At 37.3% G+C, this 26,592-nt stretch overlaps 3 protein-coding genes across 4 annotated transcripts; 2 read left to right on the forward strand and 1 right to left on the reverse strand.

Annotated features, from left to right (window-relative positions):
* The first annotated feature begins 541 nt into the window (after window positions 1-541).
* LOC145778695 (bifunctional peptidase and (3S)-lysyl hydroxylase Jmjd7-like) lies at window positions 542-2,267 on the forward strand. The gene has a single exon (XM_082590249.1). The coding sequence runs from the start codon at window positions 806-808 to the stop codon at window positions 1,835-1,837; it is 1,032 nt and encodes a 343-aa protein (XP_082446375.1). The 5' UTR covers window positions 542-805; the 3' UTR covers window positions 1,838-2,267.
* A 108-nt stretch (window positions 2,268-2,375) lies between these two features.
* On the forward strand, window positions 2,376-26,360 carry LOC145778668 (uncharacterized). Its single transcript, XM_082590210.1, has 21 exons — window positions 2,376-2,500; window positions 4,079-4,239; window positions 4,656-4,838; window positions 5,332-5,415; window positions 5,641-5,799; window positions 6,547-6,699; window positions 6,854-6,931; window positions 7,237-7,355; window positions 8,100-8,245; window positions 15,551-15,632; window positions 17,600-17,716; window positions 18,074-18,225; window positions 18,447-18,517; window positions 19,172-19,221; window positions 19,616-19,775; window positions 20,639-20,841; window positions 21,175-21,327; window positions 21,795-21,924; window positions 22,803-22,906; window positions 23,081-23,256; window positions 23,688-26,360. Exons 1-21 carry the CDS (start codon window positions 2,376-2,378, stop codon window positions 23,746-23,748), a joined length of 2,667 nt encoding a protein of 888 aa, XP_082446336.1. The 3' UTR covers window positions 23,749-26,360.
* On the reverse strand, window positions 8,871-14,929 carry LOC145778841 (uncharacterized). Of its 2 annotated transcripts, XM_082590422.1 has the most exons (6): window positions 14,694-14,929; window positions 13,904-14,031; window positions 12,969-13,080; window positions 12,605-12,802; window positions 9,644-9,741; window positions 8,871-9,446 (listed from the first exon to the last, which is right to left on the reverse strand). In XM_082590422.1, exons 1-6 carry the CDS (start codon window positions 14,888-14,890, stop codon window positions 9,352-9,354), a joined length of 828 nt encoding a protein of 275 aa, XP_082446548.1. In that variant the 5' UTR covers window positions 14,891-14,929; the 3' UTR covers window positions 8,871-9,351. The 2 variants fall into 2 exon arrangements, with proteins under 2 accessions (XP_082446548.1, XP_082446549.1); XM_082590423.1 differs by lacking the exon at window positions 9,644-9,741.
* Window positions 26,361-26,592: the final 232 nt, after the last annotated feature.

Consider the following 26,592-nt stretch of genomic DNA (forward strand, 5'->3'; position numbering starts at 1 on the left):
ACAATGCTTTTCATTATTGCGTCACATAACTGCTTACGTGAGTTTGAGATATAGCAAATTATTCTAGTCATTCGTAAAATGGTTGCTTGAAAGTTAGTCGCAAATTTAACTGTTTGCTTAGTGCTTGCCAGCTGGACGAAAATTCCGTCTTTTATCCAAGTAATCTGTATTGTAGTGACAAGTTTTAGTGGCGTACCGTGTTGCGTCCCAATTTCGACAGCCGTGGGCTATTTTTTTACAGAAATACAATTCTCGAATAGACGTTTCCAGAAGAGTGTTTCTTGCGATCATTGCATACAGACGAATGGATCCGGGAATCTTATGTTACAATTTTCCCACGAAGAGATTATGGTTTACCGTTGTGACCAAGCATATCACACCAAACAACAATTTTCACTGGAATATTATAAGCATAAATATCTTAGACCATTCATTCACCACACTGGGCTAACATGTAAGCTAATCTAAAGTACACTACTGTATTGTGTAACGTAGTGAAGAAAACATTGGCAGCTTTGATCACCCGCATTTTGATAATGTTTGTAAATACTTGTACTTCTGCTACCCAACTCAAATTGTTTCACTTTTATCATTATTTTTCAAAACATAGTGCGCAATAGCATTCTGGTTTGAGGCAAAAGATAAAACTCTGCACTGCGTTGTCAACTTTTGCTAAATAAACCCGCAATGCATTGTTGACGTTCGCTTTAAAATGCTGCAGCTAAGGGGTTAACAATTTTGTTTTCTAAAGAAATCATTTTATCCATGTTCATTGTTCAAATGAACTCTACAATGGATAAATTCGATGGCATTACTTGATCACTATCTTTATTTTGTTTTAAGTGGAAGTTATCTGATAATGGGTGACACTTTCAATGTTTCTACTGATGCCATTAGATGTTGTTTAATTGAATCTGCAAATGAAGCTAAAGAATTGTATTTGGGAAGCAATGTTCCTTGCTATACATCTGTTCCTTCTGCACTGGACTTCCACCGTAACTTTGTCTCTAAGAATTTGCCATGTATTTTTAAAGATGCAATAAAGCATTGGCCTGCTGTTAGTAAATGGAATGCTGAGTATTTGAACAGAAAAATCGGAGACAAACTTGTTACAGTTGCTATTACACCAAACGGTTTAGCAGACGCAGTTACAGAGAAGTATTTTGTTTTGCCTGAAGAGCGTACTATGCTCATGAAAGACTTCTTAGAAAAGCTTAAAAATATTAGTGAGAATGAGGTGTACTACATTCAAAAACAAAACTCAAATTTAACTGGAGAGTTTGCTGATTTAATGAATGATATTGAATCCAACATACATTGGGCATCTGAAGCCTTTAACAAGGAGCCAGATGCTGTAAACTTTTGGATGGGGCAAAGCAAAGCAATAACCTCACTTCATAAAGATCACTATGAAAATATTTATTGTGTTATAAAAGGTGCAAAAACCTTCACTTTATATCCTCCATCAGATCGACCTTTTATTCCATATAAAAAATATCCAGTTGCCCAGTATGAGTATCATGATGGTCTTTGGTCTATAAAGGATTCTTCAGTAGGTGGCAGTCAACTAGTTCCTTGGATTGCTGTTGATCCACTTAATCCCCAGTACAAATTGTATCCTCAATTCAAACATGCAAAAGCCTTAATCTGCACTGTTGAAGCAGGAGACGTTTTATATCTTCCTTCACTCTGGTTTCATCACGTTCAACAAACTGATTCAACTATAGCAGTAAATTATTGGTTTGACATGGAGTTTGATGTGAAATATAATTATTATCAAGTTCTTGATAAACTTACAAATTTGATAGATGGGAGTGATTTGTCTTTCTCCAGCTAGCATGATTTTCATTTAGAAAATAAACTGTTCTTGTTTTAATTTGACTTTGATTAATGTTTTCTTGTAATGATCATACATTTATGTTATTACCTCCCAGATCAATCAACTTGCATTACATTTTAACACACTTTTACTGGGTTAACATTCTTAACTGTGTGGAATGTGAACTTATAAAATAGTTGATCTCTTTTCCAATCACTTTCTCAGGAAACTTTTACCCAGAATTTATGTTTAATTGCTGAATACATTGATTTGCTATGTTGCTATAACAAGTTTAAATGTTTGCACTTTAAAGACACGTTTAAAGCTTCAAATTAGATTAAGAAATAAGTTGCTGCATTTATTTTTACTCATTGCTCCTCCTACTGTCTTTTCCATGACCAGATGTTTATAACATAAGTGCTCACAGACCATGTTTGTGTGCTATTGATTAGCTGTGTTGCGTTTAGCTGAAAAACAACCATTTTGTTTGTGCTTTATTGTTTAGGATCAAGTAGTGTGATTTTTTGTTGGTGATCAGTTCATAAAACATACCAGAATGTCTGAAAAGATGCGGTTAATAGAAGACAAGGAAAGGAAGAAAAATTGGAAGCGATGGGGTCCTTACTTGTCAGAACGTCAATGGGGAACTGTTAGAGAAGATTATTCTGAAGATGGCAACTGGTAACTTGACAGTATGTTTAATGTTTATAGGCCTACTTATTATGATATGGTGAAGAGAACGATTCATTTGATATTATACAGGACAGGATCCCACTGCTAAATTGGGACTTGTGCATTTTTTCGTAATTTCCTGATTTCAATAATGAAAAACGTAAAATTATCATTTAAACTTTATTGATGTAATCCTTACAATCTATATATTTAACACAATTATTCAATATGATGGCCCTTTGTTTTGATAACTTTGGTTATTTTCTGGCAAAACCGTGAACACCTTCACCTCATCTGTATGGAGATTCCGGAATGCTCTTCGAATGGCTACTTTAAGAGAGTTGAGGTTAGGGTGTGGAATTGAGTTATAGACTGTTCTTCAATCACGCTGAATAGCCAATAGTCACAAATGTTCAGATCTGGAGAGCAGAATGTCTTTCAAAACAAACATGGAAAGATTCTCCTTCAGATAAGTCTGGACTTTTTTTGGTCCATGCACTGGCACAGATTCTTCAGACACTCTGTTGTGCTGATTCTAAGTTCAGCTTTGATGAAATGAGGAAACATCACTTTGCCATCTTGCCACGGTTGCAAAAAATCACAGAAGTAGGATTTTTACTTTGCATCAGATGAAGAACTCCTGAAGGGTCACGAGCAATAATTCGTGTGTTCTTCCGATTTGCAATCTTGTCTACAATAAACTTTTTCTCATCGACAAAAATGTGAACATGTCCTCCTTTTTTCTTGAGATAATTGAGAAGCTTTGGACATCTTTCAAATCTGATTGATCTCGATCTTTGTTTGCTTTCGATTCTTGTGAGGGCTGTAGTGGTTCCTTTTAACTTTTACCTCCACGTCAAACTTGGCCACAATTCAATAAACTGTCATCTTTGAGTAGCCAGTGCTCTTCATAATATCTGAAGGAGTATTCCTAGCACATCTCAATTCGCATATGGTTATTCGTTTTGTTAACTCAGCTGTGTTTAAAGAAGTTTATCTAAATATTACTATACTATCTTTTAGAATACCTTTATAAGATTATCTGCAGAAAGTTTCATTTTGATTAGAAAAATAAAAAATAAAATTATGCCAGAATGAAAAAGTCCCAATTTAGCTGCAGGACCGTGTGTATGTGTTTTTTTGGGTCTGCTACTATTCGGTGAGTCTCTAACCCTAAAACGGCAATGATAATTAGGCTACGGTACCCGATAATTTAAAAAAAAATTTGAAAAAATCACCTTTAGGGATCGGACTCACCGAAACGGGCCATTCCGTATTTTTTTGGCTTTTCATTGATTTGATCAGCATTCTTCATTGGACTTATTGGCCTGTTATGTAGAAATGTAAGCAAAAATGCACAATATATTATGTTGATTAAGATTCACATCTTTTAGTTTTGATTTTTGGAAAAAAAACTTCTGCCACTGATTATGTTGTGCATATATATCTTATAACTTGTACAACTTCACATTTACTTGTGTAGTACATTTTCACTTTTATAGAATGCACTTTTTCAGTCGAAGGTTTCAGCAAATGTTAATTTTGGTGTAGTTGGTGTCTACTTTCTCTAACCCAATCTTTGTTTAGCTGGGATTATTTGAGTCACGATGAAGCACGATCAAGAGCTTATCGATGGGGGGAAGATGGACTTCTTGGTATTTGCGATCGTCAATGTCGTTTATGTTTTTCTGTTGCTCTTTGGAATGAAAAAGATCCTATTCTGAAAGAAAGGTTATTTGGCTTGACAGGTACAACAGTAAAAGTTTTGCTTTTTTTAAACCTTTTTTGAGTATTTTAACTTTTTATGATGTCAGTGTGATCACCAGTACTCATTAGCTTATAAGTTTTGATTGAAAATGCTGTCATTCTTTCTACATTTGAGTTGACACAAAACCTTTAACAGCTGATTTTGATACAATGCATGCGGCCCACAGCTGTAAAAATCTGATGGAAAAAAGTGATTTTCTGCCACTTTTACACGAGCTTAATTTTGTTTAAACATAAAAATAATTTGCTGTGTTGATTTAACATCATTGCTTTATGTTTGGTAATGGTTTTTCAATGGATTATATAGTAACACTAACAGGTTTTTCACCTGAACGCACCATAGTATGCATCATGCAAATATCCATTTGTCACATGCAATCGATATTGTGTTTTGCAGGTCCAGAAGGGAATCATGGTGAAGATGTGAAAGAAAATTATTATTATCTTGACAGCACCCCGACACATTCGTACATGAAATCGTTATATAAATACCCACAAACTGCTTATCCTTACGAAAGGTTGGTGAAAGAAAATCGTGAACGAAACTTGGACATGCCAGAATTGGAACTGGAAGATACCGGTAATTTCTAGTTTTACTGATAAGTGAGTTTTGAAAGATGGTCACGTCTTTTTGATATTGTTCAATGAAGGGTTGCGGTGCAATTTTTTTTAAAGTTTTTTAGAAATTGATTTAAAACGATAAAATTAAAAAAACAAAACAATCATATGCCGCGGCATCCGGCATTATTGATTTTATTATTTTGTGACTTTGCGCGCTGTTAGCTCCGAGATATGTAATTTTATGGAAAACTAACCTTGTTGGGTTCCAAGCAAAATATAATGGCAAATTGGTGTCAAACAGATTTGTTGGACAAAATTAAATCGTTAAAAATTTACCCTGGTACTTCTAGTATCCTTTCCTCTCGATCGCTTCATTGGATTCAGAATTGTGGATGTATCAATGTAAAAATGACAGATTTTGTTACCTGGGACCGCACATTGGAAATTCACTAATCACTGTTAACCTGTGGCCAGCTTTGCATTTTTATTTATTCTGATTAATCTCGTTGAAGGGGCTTTCAATGACAATCGCTACTGGGATGTCACAGCTGAGTATGCCAAAGGATCACCCCAGGACATATTATGCAAAATTACAGGTGGTTGTTTTGCCTAAATCTGCAATTAAAACCTAATTGGTACACATCTGAGTATGTAATGAACATGTGAAGTTCTATGTCTTTAATATTCTAAACAAATACAAGCATTTAAAGTCCAATAATGGATTTTGCATTTCTACCTTTGCCACAATTTATTATAATTTGTTATGATATCATTTTGTTTTAGTTATAATTACTGTAGTGACAATAATCCTTGAATTTCAGTGACAAACCGTGGACGAGAAGCAGCCACAGTCCACGTCCTGCCAACCTTGTGGTATAGAAATACTTGGGTTTGGGGTTGCACCCACGAGGGTTGTACGCTTAAGCCATCAATGGTTAAAACTTCCGACAACGAAGTCACCTGTAAACATCAAACTCTGGGTGATTTGTATGTTCTAACATGTTTGCTGCTTGTTTAATTGTTGACATAGACAGAGCAAGTCACCTTGTTTGATGTCGTTTCAAAATAACAAAGCTTTTAGGTTCAGACCCGTGCTTACACCTAATTTTCATTCAAAATTTAAAGCGTCTCGCGTGTTTGCTGTTGTTCAAACATTTGCAACTATGTCCCTGCGTGCTGGTGTGCAGATGCGCGTTATTGAGCTGCGCATGTGTCAAATTTCGCTTTTTGAGGTTTGCATTGATTTGTGCATTGTAATACTCTTGTAAGGAAGTTTTAGTGATGCTTGGAGATTTTTTGACAATGACCATCTCTGTCACTACCCACATGAGCAAAGTAAAAGAAAATTGGATTGTTCCGAGATTTAACTCCGCATTCCAGCCATTGATGTGTTTGTTTACTTATGCCAGGTTTAGCCTTAAAAACTATTTGCTATAAAACATCTTAACCTCGATAGTTGCTTCTTTGCACCCAGCTCTGTAACGAAGCGGCGATAGAAGCTTTAGCTTGTGCATTTAAGTAACCCACTAAAAGCGCAGTTAAAGATTCAGCTAAGCGTGGTGGTGGATTCAGCACCAGCACTATACTCAGCATCATATCATAATCTGTGTAGTTTACGCCGTCAATGTACTGTTTTACTAAATATGGTGAAAGAGTCTGAATCCATTGTCGTTTTTTTGTGTTTCAATACTTTTTGAATGACTATGGGATCCGTGCCACTCTTGCAGATACATTGATATGGGAATATGACGCCGGAATTCCTGATCAGCCGAAGCCTGAAATGTTGATCACTGAGAATGAAACGAACATGGAACGGTTATTCAACACAGAACATTACACCAAATATTACAAGGATGCCTTCAACAGATATGTGGTCAACGGTACGAGATGGTTGATCTGTCGCCATTTATATTCAGTTCTATTTCCATATTCTCTTAACTTGACTTTAAAATATATCTAAATCCTAATAATACAAAATGTGTAACTTCCATCCAAAAATTACAACTTCCTCATCTTTCTTTGTTTTTTTTTCAGGTGAAAAGGAAGCAGTATCGGCTGGGAAACGAGGAACCAAAGTGGCCGCTCATTATGTTCTTACGGTTCCAGCCGGAAGTAAGTGTTGACTTTGTAGACATGAGTTTTATGGTCATTGTTTCGTTTCGAGTTATTTGTTGTTGCTTTTCGGTTTTGTTTCTACGTAACACGAGATATACGGCTATGCTTCTTTAGCCTTTTTTTATAACATTAACCATTTGCTAACAAAACAGTTGTATTGCGCTACCTTGCAACATAACATTATTTGAAGGCAAAGATGACTCAATTTTTCGCGTAATAAACCTAAGCATAACCCATTTCACTTTGAGGTCCAATTTTTAACAAACCGTGTGTGAAATCTGTAACTTATTTTTTCAATCTAGAAAGCGTTGTATTGCGTTCTCGTTTACATGAAGTCGACCCAACAATTAAAGTTGGTTTTGGAAAAGATTTTGAGCTCATTTTTGTGAATCGTATCGATGAAGCGGACACATACTACAAGGTGGGAGATGTTTTGATGTCCGGGTGTTTAGTTGAAAAACAGGCTTTTTGTATTACTGCTTGGTCACTACTACGTTCCAGTCTGTCTGCATCACATGAACGGTTCTTTTGCTTCCCGATTTATTCATTCACATTCGTTATTTGTTCAATGAAATCTGCTGAATACTTGTACGCTTTGTTGGTTAGAAATTGAAAGCTTTACGGTTAGATTAACAGCTGTTTGATTTTGTGATAAACTGTCTCTGCCAACGCCACAAGTTTTTACTATTTGGCCTTTAAAATCATTTAAACGCAGTACACGAAGTGATTGTATAATACAATTTATGTAATGCTGCTGCATTTTTTGTGTGACTGTGTAGCCTACTAGAATCTACTGTTTAGCAATGATTTGTGGCGAACACATCAAACTCTTTTAGCATGTTGCACTAGATATGCAGTAGGTAAGTACGAATCCATCACGTCTGCAGCATATCACGCTGTCACGATGTGTTGTTATTGAAAGCTATTTTTACCTGTCAGTTCGAGAAGTTAATGCTGTAAGTATAATAGGTTCGATTTTATTGATTCTGTTCGAAAATTTTAGCATTTTCCTCTTGCGTATTGGAATTCGAAGGTGATATATATACATTTCTTTGTGCTTTCCCAGCTATCAAAATTCGTCCTTTTTACATTGACACGACGTCTGGTTTGTCAGTGTCACTTGGGCTTTCGTTATAAGTCGATTGATTTTGTGTTGTTCTGTTAGGGTAAATTCCCTCATGTGGCAAAGAAGCACCAGAGCATGTTGCGGCAAGCATGTGCAGGACTGCTGTGGTCCAAGCAGTTCTATCATTACGTTGTCATGGATTGGTTGTTCGGAGATCCCAGCCAAGTCCAACCACCAAAGGCAAGGTGAGATGCTACGTTTCGCCTTTATTCGTTTTAGTCCCTTCATGCTGTCGCTATGGCAGCTTTATATATATAATTATATATATCTTATATGTTTGATGTCTCAGTTCTTTTCTTTTCCGTGAAACGCAATCGTGTTAATTATTTCTTAAAATAATTTTGTTTTGTTTCGCAAATTTTCACGAATAAAAAACCAAACGACAAGATTTGCTGTAACTGCTCTCGCCTCTCGTTCAAATTGATGCGATTTAAGTTCCAATTGTAAGCATCAATAGTACCGCTTTGTACGCCCCCTTTGAAATCGTCTTTGCTATGACCTTATAGGGTATCAAACCCGTGCCTACCAACTCAGGTTGATACTCTATCCATTAGCAGCTAGGTTGCAGCTCTAGGCGAGTGGTGGGAAAAAGCACAACGTTTTAGATGTGCTTTTAATAGATTTATTCGGAAGTTTTTAATAAGCTAATTTTTTTATCTAAAAGGTCATAAATAGCGTAGGTAGTATATAGGTTATTTAGTAGCCAGGTTACCAAGGAAGCAGGCGCTTCACTCTTTCCTGGTCTTTTTCTTTTTTGTAAACAATATTTGTCAATCTTAACTTCCGTTTGATAGGTTGTGTTGTGTGCTTTCGATTTTCAACTGAAATGATTTTGAAATCGGTCTTTGTACATCTAATACAGCACTAGAGTAAATGATGGTAAAATGACTTATTTTGTGCACTTTCGAGGTTATAAAAACTAGCGCCAAAAAACAACTAAACAATTATTCAAAGTATTCACACACAATAAAGAGCCCAAAATGTAGATACTATACTCAATTACTCATCTTCAGCAAACAAACGTTTTGAAAACTCAGATTCAGTGAAGAGCCTTTGGGCTCTTTGTTTTTTGATTGGATTAACCATAACCAAGCGTTCGTTCCATTTTGCTCCAATATTCACATACCCTTGTGGATGTTTATGACAATTGACAACTATAGTTTGTATTACTAAAAGTAACGCATTGCAACATTAACAAAACTCTGAACACCCAATTCTAAACAGTTGATGCAATTCATTTCCTGTTTCCGTGTTATATTTTACATGTTAGCTGTAGTGTGAATGTTCAGGGTTAAGCATCTGTTTGCTGGTTCCGTATCACACCATCATCATTGCCATTCGCAAATAGATCTTCATACGTTGGCAGTTGGTTTGCTTGTGGTATTGCTGAAACAAAAAGATTGTTGTCACTTTTCCAGACATCAAATCAACCGTTTTTTTCATTGATTCAATATGTGCGGACGTTGAATCAATGTAAAAAATGGTTGATTTGCTGTCTAAATTATCAGGTTTGATTACGTTATGCAAATCTTTGCACAGTGATTGATTTCAAGTTTCTGAAAATAACATGCAAGGTGTTGTACTTATGCTGGTGGCTTGTGCATCACGAAGCGTCCGTTTTCCGTTTGTGTTCACCATCTCAGTGTATCGAGTTGAAGATAAACTTCTTGGCAATGATTCCCTTCAATCACAGCAATTTCAAAGAAAACATGATTTCACATAAAACTCCTTTATTTGGGTAAAGCAACATTATACTATGCCTAACACAGCATACCCAAAACGAAATTTTATCATTATTATCAATTTCATTGTCTTTGCTTGCTAACATTGTAACAATGTTGAAGCAATATTTTTGCATTGCTTCAACGTCTGGCTATGTTGAAATACTGTTAAAAAAGGTAAATTTTGGTAGATGGCTGGATACTTGTTTTATTATCACCATATCATTATCAGTTTGTTTGTCACGGGCAGTTCCATGATAAGGACAACCAACCCATCAAAACATATTTTTTATCTGATAACAATAAAAATGGTATCCCTGGAAAGCTTATTCTTTCTAGTTTTTAGAAAATAAAAATATTTGGCCCCTACCCAAAATGGTTGGAAGTTATGCCTCAGTAAGCGAACATCACTTCAAATGTCAAAAAAATCATGAAAAATACTCATATACTGAATTCTGAAGCTTCTGATTGATATTTCAAGAAAGTTTGTTAATACCGCAGTTGTACAATCAGAAATGAGTGTAAGATTAATCTCTAAAAAAATTTTTTTTGAACAAGATTTAACGTTGGACTTATTGCATGTAGGACTTCGACCTGGGGGTCCTGTACGTCCGTCACAAATTTTTTCCTTTATTTTATTTAAAAAAATTATCAGATGAATTAAAATTTTGAAACTTTATTTCTTCTTTTAGTTCCTACATACCAACCTACAACCCAAATGGTTTTCTAAAAATTTTTGTTTAACTGAGTAAAAATGCGTGACGGATGTACACCGTAATGGAATTTCCATCATGTACGTCCGTCACTTACGTCCATCACAGGTTTTTATACTGTTTAACTAACTTTAACTTAGTCATTTTGTGGTGCTTAATGCAGGGATCATGTTTATGTTGTCACTATTTCATGCTGTCACTGATTTAAAAAGTTATTATACCAGGTACGGTACCACAAATCTTAATTATTATTGGGCAGTTCCATTGTGATGGACGTACCATTCAGAGAGTTATGTCAGTCCATAATTGTTGATAAAATAGAAATCTAGGCAATTCTACTACATAGCAAGAAAGGGTACCTACCACTATAAAATCACCCCAAAAATTATTTCCTTGCTGCTTCCTTTAAAATAGATACAGCTCGTTTATCATGCGTGACGGACGTATGCAGAGAAACAAGAAATAATAAGTATGATACCTTTCGTAAGATGCAAAATGCTCTGAATTGTACACAGGTAACTACAATTTTTTAACCTGATTAGTTTAATGAATGAATAAACTAACTCACAAAAGTTGTTGCACAAACTTATATATATACCTATTTGTTGTTATACCTTCCAACTATGGAGAATCTAATGAAGACATAAACGAAGCAGAAGAAAGTGTTTGCTATCAAAAAAGTGATTGGGTACTTGTTGAATATGATAGTGAATTTTACCCTTGTGAAGTTCAACAAGTAGTCGGCACAAACTACGAAATTTAAGTGATGCCCACAAGTGGCAGTGTGGCGATGGCCTCCACCTGAGGACAAAATTGTTTACACTGACGAAAAAGTTGCAAAGAAATTGAATCAACATGAGGTGATTGGATTTGGATACCGTGGACAATTTAAATTTGAAGGAGTTTGAAGATAAGAGACGTTGACTAAACCGCAAACTATTATAGTTCTTTTGAAAATTGTTTAGTAGGATTCATTTTGTATCATTATTGTTTGGTTTTTTGCTTGTTTATGGTTGTTAAACTGTTAGTTTTTCTATGCACAACTGCACGTGATTGTTATTTAGCCTGTGCTTTAACTGGGATTCCGTCTGGGCTTCATTAATTTTTCTCAAAATGTGTTAAAGTTTTCTTACTGCAGTATTCAGTGTACTATGGAAATGAGCACTGTGTTTTGTAGCATTGTAATCTTGTATGTGCATGTAGATACGCTTGTTATGTGGATCTATTGTATACCGGTATTGGCTACCATCTGAATTTTAACACTCGTACAATGTACGTCAGTCACAATAATTGGAAATTACTGCGCTGATAACAATTGAAATTCAGTGCCAAAATTCAAATTAAGCTGTTTTCTATAACTATGTGCGTATGCCTGTACAGCACTACAGCAACAACACAAGTGATTCTACTGGGAATGAAAAATAAACCATTTATATAAAAATTAGTTCATTTTAATATTGGACGAAAGAGCTCAGTTTTTAACTATAATTGTAATTACTTGTATAGTCTCAATTAAAACATACTGGCAATTACAGCCCATCCATTAAGTTTAGAACTATGTATGCGATTTTTCACTTCTTTTATAGTAGATTTCTTGCACCTTTCTTGCTTAAAATTCAGAGTTGTACGTCCGTCACGAAAATTTTGTACGTCCGTCACGTTACATTCTGGGGCATAGTGTATTCAATTCATACAATAAATTTGTGCAACAACTTTTGTGAGTTAGTTTATTCATTCATTAAACTAATCAAGTTAAAAAATTGCAGTTACCTGAGTACAATTCAGAGCGTTTCGTATCTTACGAAAGGTACTTATGATTTCTTGTTTCTCTGCATACGTCCGTCACGCATGATAAACGAGCTGTATCTATTTTACAGAAAGCAGCTAGGAAATAATTTTTGGGGTGATTTCATAGTGGTAGGGTACCCTTTCATGCTATGTAGTAGAATTGCCTAGATTTCCATTTCATCAGGCAGGATGTGAAGGCGATTGGGGCACTTGGAGTTGAATCCGGCCACCCTTGGTAACGGGGACATCACCGGATTAAAACTGGACTACTACTATTACTACTAAAAATTTTATTTTAAGAAAAGAGAACCTGGTCACTCACTCGCTTGGAATGAAATAAGTCGAAGCTCCAACTGCCGTTCCTGCGTCATGCGCGTCATAAGACGCAGCCACAGCGCTCGCCCGCTTGCTTTTCAAGTATTTGCTTCTCCACTTTATCGCGTAGTACGCCACGATCATGGCTAGCACCACCACTGAAAACGCCACCACGCAACTCGCCATGAAGGGAAAGTGATTCCATCTGCAATGGCAATCATTCGTTATGAAACCTCTGCATACGAACATGCGCTTGACTGCATTTTGCACAAGTTTTCATCAGAGCCCCGCGGCTGAAACTTCAGCCAGAAACACTGAATTAACATTTTTAATTTCTGTCTTGGAATTTACGTTCAAAGAAACACGTATACCTCGCTTTTGCGGAATAATTGTTGTTCGAGAACTTTGATTCGTAAGGAAGGATTGGATCGTCCATAATTGGTTTTGGTTGGCTGTTTTCATGAAACCGTGCACCATAATGGCCTGAAATAGATTTGGTTATGCAGTACTTGTAATCTTGTATCACTCTTGTTCGTACAAAGCACAGATTAAATCAAACTGATGCTGTCAATATACAGCGTTTTGATGAGACGTCAAATTTACTACTTTTTGAGGTGGTTGCATGTAGAGCAATGTGGAAGGATTTTAGAGTTAGATAAATTAACAGCAGATCTTCTCCGGATTGATTGAGAAAATCGGGAGATTAAGGAGCGTAGTCAGCAAACTAATTTTGGACATATGCCCCAACCGTAATCCGTTGCTTAGAAACGCCGATTTCTGATCCACAGATAAATTACTCGCAAGCTGGTCCTAAAAAATGGCTTAATCCGCTGTCGGTGCATTCAACCATCAGTGGTGTGCAAACATGTCAAAGGTGTAAACTGTAAACGATTCATATGGGTGGTGGGATGCCCCACGGCTGGCGTGGTCAGCTAATCGTGGTACAGTTTACTGTCCCTGTGGCAGAAGACATTCACAAATTGTTTGGTGTGAAGAAAATCGCTTGAGGGTCACTTGTTGTTCCAACTCAATGGTTTCCCGTCTTTCTGCTGTTTGTGTTATCAACAATGCATGATGCCGAAAAATTTTAGAATGTTCTTACTTGTTACCACACTACAACCTAGTATGATAAAGTATCATTGCATTTCGTATTTTCCCTACAAAGGTATCTGGATGGATACACAACTTGTTATTCGGCTGTTCCAACTTCTACATATTGTCATACTGTTTTCAATGCACTAGCCACTGATTACATGCACGGTTCATATTTACAACTTCTTGTACTGCAACACTTTAATCTGATTACCTGGATGATTGTCATGCGGATGGGTCAGAGCGGTTGATGTTGTTCTTCGTATTGGGGTTGGGGAGGTTGCACAACTCATGAAATTAGTGCCTTGTGTTTGAGCGTGGTGATCTTCTGGCATGAAATGTCTGCAGTCGAAGATAAGTTTCTTGCTTATTATCATCAAACAGTCTGCACTGTATTTTGCATTGATCAGTTTTATATTTCATCAGTTTACTATTAAAAAATAAGCTTAACTATTTACTTTTTAGACCTGGTGGCACGTACCAGAAAAAGCATACCTGACCGAGAATGCCAAAACACCTGGTTGTCAACGTTCACCGGATTAATACCAACTGTCAAGCAAATTACATTTTTGCTTGTCGTGGTATGAAAATAAAGCAATTTTTTCAGCATTAGGCAAATTCTATTTGAGTTGATCCCAAGTTCCAGATTTTGTCACATCATGTTGCTGTGATTAGACAGCAAACAACAATCATGCCACAAATTTCCTCACCAAACTATCATCTTTTCATTACATATTACGATGGTGACGTGTATTAACACTGTTTCTGTACAATACCTATCATCTTTATGTACTTAGTTATCACTCCTGCCAAATCCAATCTCTTGTACAGCAGTTGCTTTTTATTGTTAACTTGGGTTACTACATTGCTTTTGCGGCATCATTATCTAACCTTGAACAAATTGTCTCCTGAAAGGACGCTGATTTTTTTCTGTATAAAACAAGAAATTGGTAGGCAATAATAAAATAAATTTTGATTGAGTTTTTTTCATCATTTTAACTTACTCTAATGGGTGCTTTGGATTGTTCAAATGCTTGAATGGCGCAACCAATGTATCCATCATTTCCTTGTGATTGCGATATCTTTTACGTGAGCAACAGTGATCATCATTATGATCAATCCCATGATCACGGAGTGGCTGGGCGGAACAGCAAGCCTCCGGACACGTCATATTTTTGCACGTCAACATTTCAGCCGCCATACTTTAGCTTAAGAATGCTTTTCACATTGATTTTATATCTACCCTGTAAGTTAAGAAGTACGGTATCGTCATTTTACTCATTACTGTCAGAACCTTGCCTAGCTGCTATATTGTACGTTGTCTGCATGACAGGTTAGATATGGAAGGTTGCTTAAGCCTATTGGTATGTTCATACCGACACTTGCAGTTGAAAAGCTCTTTACCTTTTTCATGTTTATTTAGTTAGAGTCGTCAATATCTGTGCTTATTTTTGACCTTTTTTGCTCTGACACTTTGGTATAAATATGTTCGCAAAAACTCGTTCATTGGTGTTGCAGACGGAAAGTAACTTCGTTTGTTAATTTAATCAAGTTGTTACTATTAGCTCATTTTCCAAACAGGTTTTGTTACCTGTTTCTGCACAACACCATTTTATTTTTTGTTGATTGTGTCATTACGACCCCTCGATGACGTCATTCGTGATTTTAAGCTCATCTCGTTCCCCACTCGAATCCAAACACTCAACATGGTGAACATTTCATCACAACCGCAACTTGTTGCTGAATAAGCAGTGAGCCTTCTATAAATTTCAATGTTACATCGGGGTATCCAAGCAACATGACAGTTACCAAACGGGTTTTGTGATTTGCGCACTAAACCTGTTCCCGATCTGTATTTCAGATTAACTGGACGTAATAGCGAGTGGAAACATTTGTTCAACCGAGATGTTGTTTCAATGCCGGACAAGTGGGAGTATCCTTGGGTGAGAATCTGGTGATTATAAAGATGCTTTGAAACAACCTGCTGCAGTATCTGAATTCAAACATAAAATTTTGTGCAACTTGTAGTTGTAACCTGTTGCTTGGTTTATTCCGGTTTGCGTATTTGTAATTTGTAGGTCGCTGCACCAGATGGAGGGTCACATGTACGATTGTACGTGATACTGATATAAGGTAAATTAAGCGAACGTTTCGCCATCAGCAGCCTGGCGTCGTGGTTAGGGTTTTGTAGGTAGTCATTTTGATGACGTGGGTTTGATTCCCACCCCTGCTCTTTTTTCTTCTGTAATTATCAAACAAACTTCAAAGCAACAGTTAAGTGTTTGGCTTGGTGCTAGAAGGGTTGCAATGCTGCGGTCAGCTGGTTTATAGGGAAATTATTCTTTGTTTAAAGCAGTGGTTCTCAACCTTTTTAGTTTGGCGATCCCCTTTTGGTGCCCTTAAAGCGGTTGCGGATCCCTAAAAATATTTTATCCGAAACGATAGCACAGTAGCTACTGTATATCGAGTCTCCTAACGAAAATAAATACGTCATAAGTTTCGAAGCGACACAGTTAAAATAATTTGTTGAACTTGCGATGCACTTATGACGGATTGACAGTTGATGACACTGACAAAGTTAAGTTATGAGCTGTATAAAATAAAAAATCATAGAATCAAAAATCAGTGGTCTATATGCTGATATGATGTTTTTGTATCAATTTTATCGAAAATTAATAGAATTGTCCGATCTTTACAAAGAATTTCTTCCTTTTTTCATTTATAATTAATCACTTCATCAACTACGGAAACTTCACTCTGTCAATGCTCTGCGTCAGTGATTTAAAGCCTCTGTTCGAAGCTGCCAGGAATAACTTACCAGAAGCCTTGTTATTCCGAGGATAAAGCTTCAAACCAACCAACCGTTTCAGTCATGGAAGAACTGTTCAATAGCTGCTGACTAACGTATACATTTCTAAATTGAGCTTTGATCAAGAATCTGCTTTCTCAAACGATTTAAGTTGAACATACATATCCTTATAAAAAGATTTAACTTTTTTATATGAATCTTTTTTAGTTTTTTTTATCACTGTAATACAAATTGGGAAACTTTCCCAGACCCCTTGTGGGCCCGCCGACCCCCGGTTAAGAACCGCTGGTTTAAAGTGTTTACCGGTCAAAGCACTCCATCGGCTGCAGCGATCTACAGATTACAAATACTCTTCCGGTTTACACCAGTTCGCTTGATTATAGTCTGTTGAGTAATAGTTTAAGCTTCTGAAAAATCCTCGAAAGGTCGTCGGTTCGCCGCCCACCGAGAGCACGTGTCTGTGTTTTTGGAAGACACTAAATGACGTGTTTAAAAGCGGATATGAAAATCATCTTATCCTTCATATTTGAGAAAGGAGTGGTCTTCTTGGCGTCAGCACTACCTGACTACTCACTATAGAACAGCGAGCATTGTGTTTCGTTAACCATATCGTTTCGGTGTAGCCTCCACACCAGCCATCAAGACTTTTCCCAAAAACATGTGTTTCTCGAGAAAGTTTGATTTTGATTTGAGTTTAGCAACACATGTGGAAGTATGCAGTGCTGCGTTAGTAGATGTTAGATATAAAACGATGATTATTTATATCTTACTAAAAGACGATAGTTCAGTATAGCAAGCGTTGCTGAGCTGATCTGACGAGTATTATTCTCTGTATTGTGTGATTCAAGGAAATACATCGCCACAGAAAATTAGCGTGTACGCTACTGTACGTCATAAACGATGTTGCGCTCCATTTAATATAATATTGTAAGCAGTGAACTTGCAGGTTAACTTCCATTATCAATCTTGACATTTTTCTGTTGACATTTGTATACTTAGTAAAAAAAGAAATAATTTCTGCGGGCCTCGAACTCGTGACCCTTGGAACACTGTATCCAACGCTCTATCTTCGTAACCAACTTTGATAATTTCTTTGTTTAGTACGCTTCGTGGGACTTGGCGTTTCACATGATTCCTTTCTGCAAAATTGACCCAGAGTTTGCGAAAGATCAATTGCTTCTCTTCTTGCGTGAATGGTACATGTCTCCCAGCGGTCAGGTGAGTAAAGGATTGAGAACATCTGTGTTTACCTTTGCTTCCCAGCCAGTCAAAAGGTTGTTCATTATAATTATGCATAGTTTCAATGTCTTCGCATGTTAAAACAGTTCAAAAATAACAACTTTTGCTAGATGGGTAAGGGTCGGTTCCTGGGAGTTCATGTGGCGCCGATGCACTTCACTGTTCATTGGCCAAATTACTCTGTTACACTGATTTTGACGTATTTTGATACGCATCACTAATAACCTACTGTTTTTGCTTTAATTTGAAGAAAAAATGACTGTTGATGTCTGCAAAGGTTGGTTTAACGCATAACCATCAGCATTTGATCAAGACTTAATCGCGTTTCTCGTTTAGATTCCGGCGTACGAGTTCGCCTTTGATGACGTGAACCCTCCCGTTCACGCATGGTCCGTTTACCGGGTGTACAAGCTCACAGCTCCGAAAGGACAACGTGATCAAGTCTTTCTTGCAAGATGCTTTCAAAAACTCATCTTGAACTTCACTTGGTAAGAAAGAGGAGAAAGTATTTCTTCTGTTTTATGAGATAACTAAAATTCAACTGAAATTCTCTTATAGTGCGTGAGATTCGAGACTCTTGTCATAAAAAAAAGCAGCTTCGCACAGCAATTGCTGTGATTTTTAATACTGTAAACTGGCTGGAAAAACGACCACTAGATTGAACTTTGTACCATTAGAAAGTAAACTTTTATAATTTGATTTCTTAAAGGTGGGTGAACAGAAAAGATCCCAGAGGCAAGAATATATTCTCTGGTGGCTTCCTTGGACTAGATAACATAGGTAATTTAGAGTAATTGTATGTGTTTTTTTAAAGAAAAAAATTATTTCACATAATTGATATGTACAGATTGTGCGGCAAAGAACACCAGGCCACGACAGTATAAACTACACAACCACCTTGGTAAACCCTCGCCTTTCAGAGAATCCTCATTACTATTAGCCAAGAAATTATCCCTTCGTCAACAAAACTTGAAAGACAAGCCATGTAGTCTAACTCATGCACAATATGTTTCGATCTACAGTAGTTAGGTCTCGCCAGTATAGAAAAGCCGTTTAGAGAGAAGACAAGTAATCGAAACACCTGACTAATCATTACTGTCTTGCTACTCTGACGTGATGCAAATGTGGCCAACAAAGTGAATATTCTCAACCATAGCGACCTACAAAGGTCGTTATGTTCTCACGCAATTGTTTTCTTTCTTTGTTATGCAATAGAGCAGAAATGCGTTGCTTGTTATTGCATGCCATTTAATGTCGCTCATAAAGTATGAAAAGCTCGTTTGAAATAGTTTAGTTTTGTGCACCCTATATTTTGATATCAATCAGTCCCCAGGTAGAAAAATTACGGGATTTTGCTGTCTGGGATTTATGCTTGGTTGCTTGCATAGTGTTTACATTCTTTGTTATAACAATAACATATGCGATTTTCTTCAGGCGTGTTTGACAGATCAAAGCCTTTACCAACCGGTGGATTTTTAGAGCAGGTAATTTTTTGTTACCTCAAAATATGATTCAATATATTTCATCGGATTTTCTTTTGATCTCGTTCATGTTCAGCTTTCTGGAGTAATGTTGCTGTGAGGCCATTCTGCAGTAATTAAAGTTCTTTTCAGAGCTGTGTCGTTATGAGAAATTAACTTTTTGGTAGCCTACCGTAAACAGCTCATTGACAACAAAGTAATTACGCTGCGAACTTTCCAGAATATTGTCGAATCTGCAATATTAAGAGATTAATAGATGCGTTTCTATTTCATTCCACGAGCGTGAATCTTGAACTATATTTCCTGACGCAGTTATTATACTTGTCTCCTTTTATCATCTATGAACCGCTCATATTTTTGTTTCTTTTATTGTTTACGCGAGTGCGCTGTATTGCAGGCAGATGGAACGGCATGGATGGCTTTCTTCTGCGTTGTGATGTTGGACATAGCTTTAGAGCTGTCGCTTTTCGACACCGCATACCAGGACATGGCAAGCAAGTTCTTCGAGCATTTCATCATGATTGCAGATGCCATAAACGCCGCTGGAAACGGCGAAGGTGAAACAATACAAGTTCAACAAAATTGTTGTTCTTGTTTTTTAATTTATTGTAAATTTGTAGAGGAAAAGTGAAATACTTCGCTTTTTGATTTTGCATTGCCAGTGCTCTCGGACCTCGGTGCTCAGTTACCAGACACAAGGAAGTGAACTGTTTGTTTAGCTTTTTTTTTATAATGGGAAGTTGTTATTTCCTTTTATCAGTCTATTCACCATGTTAAACATTTTCTTTTAATGTCACTTGCCAATTTTTTGTTTCGCTTTAAAATTCATAACACCGCACTTCCATGTGCACAAAAATTGTATCGCAATCGATTAACACGTTTACATAACGTGATGTTGCTGTGTGGATGCACTGATAACATATAAGAATTGTGTTTGTATTACGCACCTGCTATTTCACGAAAAATAGCCTTATTTTTATGATTTGTTCATGTTTACACATGCACTTCATCAGCGAAACTCTAACATCACCACGGCGTGACGTGAATAATCCGTGACTTCTCTTTATGACCGAAATTTTCAATGCTGAGTTTCGTGTTTCATTTTCATTTCCAAAATTGATTTGCTAACGTTTTAACTTAGTCAAACGTTAAAATAATGTAAAAATATATTTCGTTTGATGGGATTGGACTATCGATGGCTATGGGGACGTTTCGATGTGTCGCTACTGATTCAACAATTTTGGGTTTACAAAGTTATCAAAATTTTTCTTTGGTTGTGAAAGCTGGATGACTTCATTTGATTTCATGTTGATAACGTGGTAGATCATCTTGAACATTGCTTATGTGGCTACTAAAAGGTTCTAACCAACTAGCGAAAAGTAACAGTTTTGCTAACTGGGATACCACCCTTTGGTGCCAGGCTTATGGGACGAGGTCGATGGTTTCTATTATGACGTATTGCGCTTCGATGACCACTCCCAGCCGCTGCGCGTGCGCTCGATGGTCGGCCTCATACCTCTGTACGCTTGCCTGGTACTCGACAACGAGAACATGCACGTCTTGCCGGAGTTCATGAAGCGCACCGAATGGTTTATCCGGAACAGAAAGGACCTCCAATTCAAGGTCCGATTTTGTGTTTCAAATGCTTTCCATTTGTGCGTTTTACAGTTTTGATGCCATCCGCAAATGATTTGGATTTGCTAGTGCATTGTTTTTCACCTAAAAGCTTGCTTTTCCTCTTACATTACATAACGCGTGTTGGTGACAGCAACAGCTGTCTGTCTATTTATGAGAAATACTTCAGCAGTTATAGAATGTCCGCTTTTGGTAATTTGGCTTGAGCTTATGCTGTTTAGACGAGCAGTCACCAAATCATGTTCAAGCAATATATCGAATTTTAATTTGAACTGTAACGTCGTAAGTTTCCTTAGTTGAACGACTCATCTTTGTCAACAGATTTCATTCATGAGCTCGGAAGGAGAGGATTGTGAGACTCCTGATCGCCTCCTACTTGCCATTCCGACGAGAGAACAGCTACTCAGCTTGCTCAGATACCTTTTAGATGAAAACGAATTTCTTTCGCCTTACGGCATACGATCGCTTTCGAAGGTAACGCAAGATCTGCCGTGTTTACGTAAAATTTGCACGAGACGTTTTGATTTATTTTATGTTTAACTCAAAGTTTTCGATCTACTGTAATGCCGGTGTTTTCCATTTGTTGAAGGTTCATTGTAGTTGCCAAGTCGATACTTTGTGGTTATTTTTGTGATGCGAAGTGCTGGCAGCGGATCGGTTAATCGTGGTCTGTTCTCTATACAAAAATCTCCACATTGTACAATGAGCCTCATCCACATGGATAAAGATTGAAGACAATAAAAATGGCTATTCGACGGGTATTCCATGAAATTTAATGCATCAGCACGAGAGAGGGAGATAACTGAAGATTTTTTGCTTCTTACAAAAGAATTACTGTTACATTATGGCCGCATCAAATCGGCGTATGTTAAAATAGCGTTCTTCAGGCCACTGAAGTAACATCGACTAAGATGCCGATGATATTTGCATCCGACCAACAGGTTCATCAGAACGAGCCGTTTGTGATGCACGTGAACGGGGAGGAACACAGGGTGGACTATGTCCCGGGAGAATCAAACACTTTCCTGTTCGGTGGGAACAGCAACTGGAGAGGTCCTATTTGGCTGTGCGGTGAGAAGGAACATTGTTTTTAGCATGTTATGAATCGGTGTTCTTTGGGTTTCCCTATCAAAAACGCTGGTTATCTCGCATAGCCTGTGAGGAATACTCTACTTTTATTCAAAACTTGCTATTGACCAGCCCCATGGAAAGTAAGAATTTAACAATTTGAAATTATTCAACGACACGGGCAGAAGAACATTTTCTGCACAAATCAGTTAGACCTGATGCACTTCATCAACATAGGAGTAGCCTATCAACGTACGAACATCTATCAATCAATAAACGAAAGAAGTACATTATTTAATGACTGCCTGCTATACGCCACGAATCAGCCAGAAACATGAGGCAAATTGAATGGCCAATTTAAGACAAAATCGTTTATTGTGGGAATTTTTTTTAGAAAGCAAAAATTTTATGTTTCAACAAGAAAAAAACTCATCATTTTTTATTGATTGAACTTCTGCAGGTTGTACTTTAAGCAAACGATTGTAAATTAAATGACGATAAACAAAATCGTGCCTGATATTAGCTGATCAACAGTAATATTTTTGATTTAAGGTTGGTCGAGTATGCAAGACAATTTAAATTTTATGGCATTGGTAAAATAAGTTGTACACCTTTGTAAAAACTAACACGGCTGTACTTGCCCACAAAGTCATGGGTACGTGTGAAATGATGTGCATAACGATATGACAACAGGGTAAAATTAGCGACATTATTTCAGGTCTTGATATGGAATCTTAATCGGAATCGGTTTTTTTTGGGGTCGTTTGGCAAATACTTTTAGCAAATCTGTTGCAGTTGGGGCAATATTGTAACTATTCTAGGAATTAAAATAGAGCAAATCACCCAGACTAATCATCTTGTTTTCCTCTTGTTTGACGCAGTGAATTACTTGATCATTGAGGCCCTGGAGAGATACGATTATTATTACGGTGATCATCTGAAGGTTGAATGTCCGACTGGATCGGGAAAGAGCATGCGATTGAAGGTAAACAATTGATTACTTATCAATGCAACGAACACATGACATATTGTGACATGGTATGCCATCTTATAGAACGTAAGATTTACGCAATGCTGTATGCTACCAACACGTTTCTCATGTAATTGCTTATAATGGTGGTGGTCTTCTCTCTCACATACGCTGTTTTCTGTTTTTAAGGACGTCGCCAAAGAGATTTGTCGCCGACTGGTGTCACTGTTTGAACCCGACCCGGTGACGGGGCGGCGACCATGTCACGGTGATAACGAGATGTATGCCAATGACAAGTTTTGGAAGGATTTGATTTTGTTCTACGAATACTTTCATGCTGAAAATGGCAGAGGCTGTGGAGCAAGGTAAGTGTTATGATGTGTATTTTTTCACACGCACGCTTACTGCCACGCACGCATACTGCCACACCAGCTCACGTGCTTTACACGAAAACTGCCACACAGGCACCCTGACACGCACGCATACTGCCACACCAGCGCACGACGCACGTGCTTCAAACGAACACTGTCACACACGTGCGTGCCTCACACGCACTACCACACACTCACGCTGACACACACCCACTTGCCACCACGCACCCTGCCACACACGTATCCTGGCAGCACACGCACACTGCCACACACGTACACTGCCACGTACGCACACTGTCACGCACACAAACACGCTATTACACGCACACAGGCACATAATGACGGTCTGGGTGTATTGCTTCTGCACAAGCACTTACTTTTCCTCATCCCGACTCGTTTCAGCATTAGTTTATTTTTGTCTTTAGTCACCAGACTGGATGGACGGCACTTGTTGTGAACTGCATCGAGAGATTATCCACTTCTTAAACTCTTCTGGCTTATGACGTTTATGCAACTTCTTACTCTGTACTGCAATCCATCTTGTGCTTCGAGTTTTGTTTCAACATTCCAATGCATTACCGTAATTGTAGTCCATTGTTTGCACCATTGTATAATTGTTAGAAAAGCGTCGTTTACATACGACTATCCGTAATTTAAGCCAACATTTGTTTAGCATACGCACATTGTAGTTTTTTGTCTTTATAAGTGACGTATTGCGTCAGTGACGTAGTGCCGTGGTTCTTAATCTTACAACTGTCTTAATCCACATAACTTTTATAAAATCATGGCAATCTTCTAACACAGATGATTGTCACATCGCTTATATTTTATGTATTGTAGTTGAACTAGGAATCGGAGATAACCTCGGAAATGACAGGAAATGAGGTTTAGCATCACAAAATACTTTTTTCAAAGTTATAAGGTTGTAGAAAAACATGGTGGTTTAATTCACTACCACCCCGTAAATGTTAGACTTGAAAATTGGTAAATATGCTGCTCGATCTCAATCACTGAGACAGTTGTTTGTGTTATAAATTTGAAGTAAAACTTCCATGACCCACCAAAAGCACGTCGGTGGTCCGCAGCATGAGTCTGCAAGGCTCCATAGGTTAAGAACCACTGATACAAAGTTCCACTGCATCAGTCGCAATTGGTCCTTTAAAATGCTACTTTAGCATCACATCCATTTTGAAAATGTGTGCAAGTAACAAAGCGTAACCTTGACGTCAGAAATTAGCCTGTACGATTGCACTTGATGCATGCTGTAAATAGAAGCACTGCTTCATTTATAAAATATAGTTTTATCAACCAATCTATTAGAAAAGTTCTGTGTTGTAATTTCTTGTTGATGCACTTTAGTCTAGTTGTCGTAGATCATATCTCATCGCAGATACATGAAACTAATCAACCTGCACTACCTTTTATGCGAAAGGATTTTAGTAATTTTTTAAAAATAAAACTGCCCGAAGCAAAGTCTTCCTCATACAACGCCTTTTTTATCAACTGGGTGTCTCGTTGGAAATAAAAGGTGTTTCATTACGACGGATCGATAAAAACAGTAAATAAAACAATGTTAATGGGTAAATTTTATTGATTTCTTTATGGAATTTATGGAAATGGGCTTCATCACTAAAGATGATTTTTTTGTGAAAAATCCTCATCGATTTGTCTTTGCTCGTGCGCCCAATCGGCGAACGTACGACGCTTCAAATGGTCAGCAGGCTTGAGTTCTTGTGTCAATTGAATGTTGTAACCGTGTAGAGATAAATCTTTCTTCAAAATTCGATGCAACGTGGTTGCGGAGAGGTTCAATTCCTGCGCGCGATGGCGAATCGAGGTGCCTGGACTCTTGGCCACATTCTCACGCACTGCAGCAATGTTTTCAGCTGAACGGCATAAACGAGCACGCAGTGGTGTTACTCTCGGTTCCCAGGTCGCATCATCTCTCAAAACAGCGAAGTGAATTGGCCAGCAAGATCGTGCGATTTGACGCCTCTGGATTTCTTCCTTTGGGGTTACCTTAAGAGTAAGGTCTATGCCAACAATTCCATAAAGAAATCAATAAAATTTACCCATTAACATTGTTTTATTTACTGTTTTTATCGATCCGTCTTAATGAAACACCCTGTATAACGTTGCCTATGCAATGTTGAAGCACTGCTGTAATTGTAGTGCATCGTTTGACTTTTCCAGTGGCAACTTTTGCATGTGACAAGTTCCTGTAACTATCCCAGACAGCAAAATCCGTCATTTTGACATTGATTGATTCAGTTCTGAAGATGTTGAATCAAAGTGAAAAGAACCGATATGGTGGAATATTATTGACCCATTTTTTGATGCAGTATTTGACGCTTATATGCACAATTGCACATTCAGAGCTCACATTTGTTTTAACAATACCTACACATTTCCTCATGATCTTTTCTTGCAATTTGTTCGTTTTGACTGAAGCCTTGAAACAGGCATTCATAGAATTACGAGATGACCAACTAGGCTAAGTAATCTGACAAGTGGAGGATAAAGTACTGCCAGATATTTTAAAAATATTTTTTTTGACATTTTTAAAGCAGCAGTCACTCAAAGCTTGCTTGTTTAAAACTAACCCGAAATTTAAAGTTGCTCAAAAGAAGTACTTTAAAAGACCACTGCTTTTAAAATGTCAACAAAATAATTTAAAAATTGTCTTTAAAAATTTAAACAATACCTGACAGTACTTTACTCTCCCCTTGTCAGATAACGTAGCATACGTGGTCGTTTCGTAATTCTATGAATCCCTGTCTTGAAATTACATATTGCAAACTGAAATATTGCTTGGTACAACCACAACTCGATGCACATCCACCCAACAATTGAAAAGTCTTTGAGTCTACTTTATCGAATGCAATTGCCTTCGTCAATTTTATTCACATGTTTAGTTTACACATTGCTCTCCTTTTTAAATATTGAAAGGAATGGTTTTGTAATTGATCTTGAATGTATGTTTACACTCTGCACTTGGAAGAGATAATTTCTGTTTTGTCTTTACATGTATTCAGAATGATATTAAGTAAACAGTAATTATTGGGGGTTTATTTATAGTGTGGTATGAAATAAATGAAAGGAAATTTTGCATTAGTTTCGGTCAGTCAATTCGCATAAACTATTAAGCATCGGTACTCCAATACCGTATGTACTTACTCCAATACCGTATGTCTGCTTATGTAATGAGCATCGGACATTAATGGTGATAATAATGCTTTGGTTTTGGGGCGAAAATGAAAGTAAGGTACAGAGAAGAGATATTGCGCTTCATCAAGAAATTGAACTTTTGTAAAATGTTTTTTTAACAAA

The sequence above is a fragment of the Aplidium turbinatum genome, chromosome 10 (genome assembly GCF_918807975.1).
Source record: "Aplidium turbinatum chromosome 10, kaAplTurb1.1, whole genome shotgun sequence".
NCBI classification, from domain to species: Eukaryota; Metazoa; Chordata; class Ascidiacea; order Aplousobranchia; family Polyclinidae; genus Aplidium; species Aplidium turbinatum.

Bases quoted from the DNA above. Each gene is read 5' to 3' on its own strand.
- LOC145778841 (XM_082590422.1), bottom strand. From the start codon at position 14,890: ATGGCGGCTGAAATGTTGACGTGCAAAAATATGACGTGTCCGGAGGCT. The intron at 13,081-13,903 runs GTAATCAGATTA...AATCTATTTCAG, and splicing joins TCCGCATGACAATCATCCAG to GCCATTATGGTGCACGGTTT. The intron at 12,803-12,968 runs GTATACGTGTTT...TTGCCATTGCAG, and splicing joins AATTATTCCGCAAAAGCGAG to ATGGAATCACTTTCCCTTCA.
- LOC145778668 (XM_082590210.1), top strand. From the start codon at position 2,376: ATGTCTGAAAAGATGCGGTTAATAGAAGACAAGGAAAGGAAGAAAAAT. The intron at 21,328-21,794 runs GTAACGCAAGAT...TCCGACCAACAG, and splicing joins GCATACGATCGCTTTCGAAG to GTTCATCAGAACGAGCCGTT. The intron at 23,257-23,687 runs GTAAGTGTTATG...TTTTGTCTTTAG, and splicing joins GGCAGAGGCTGTGGAGCAAG to TCACCAGACTGGATGGACGG.
- LOC145778695 (XM_082590249.1), top strand. From the start codon at position 806: ATGGCATTACTTGATCACTATCTTTATTTTGTTTTAAGTGGAAGTTAT.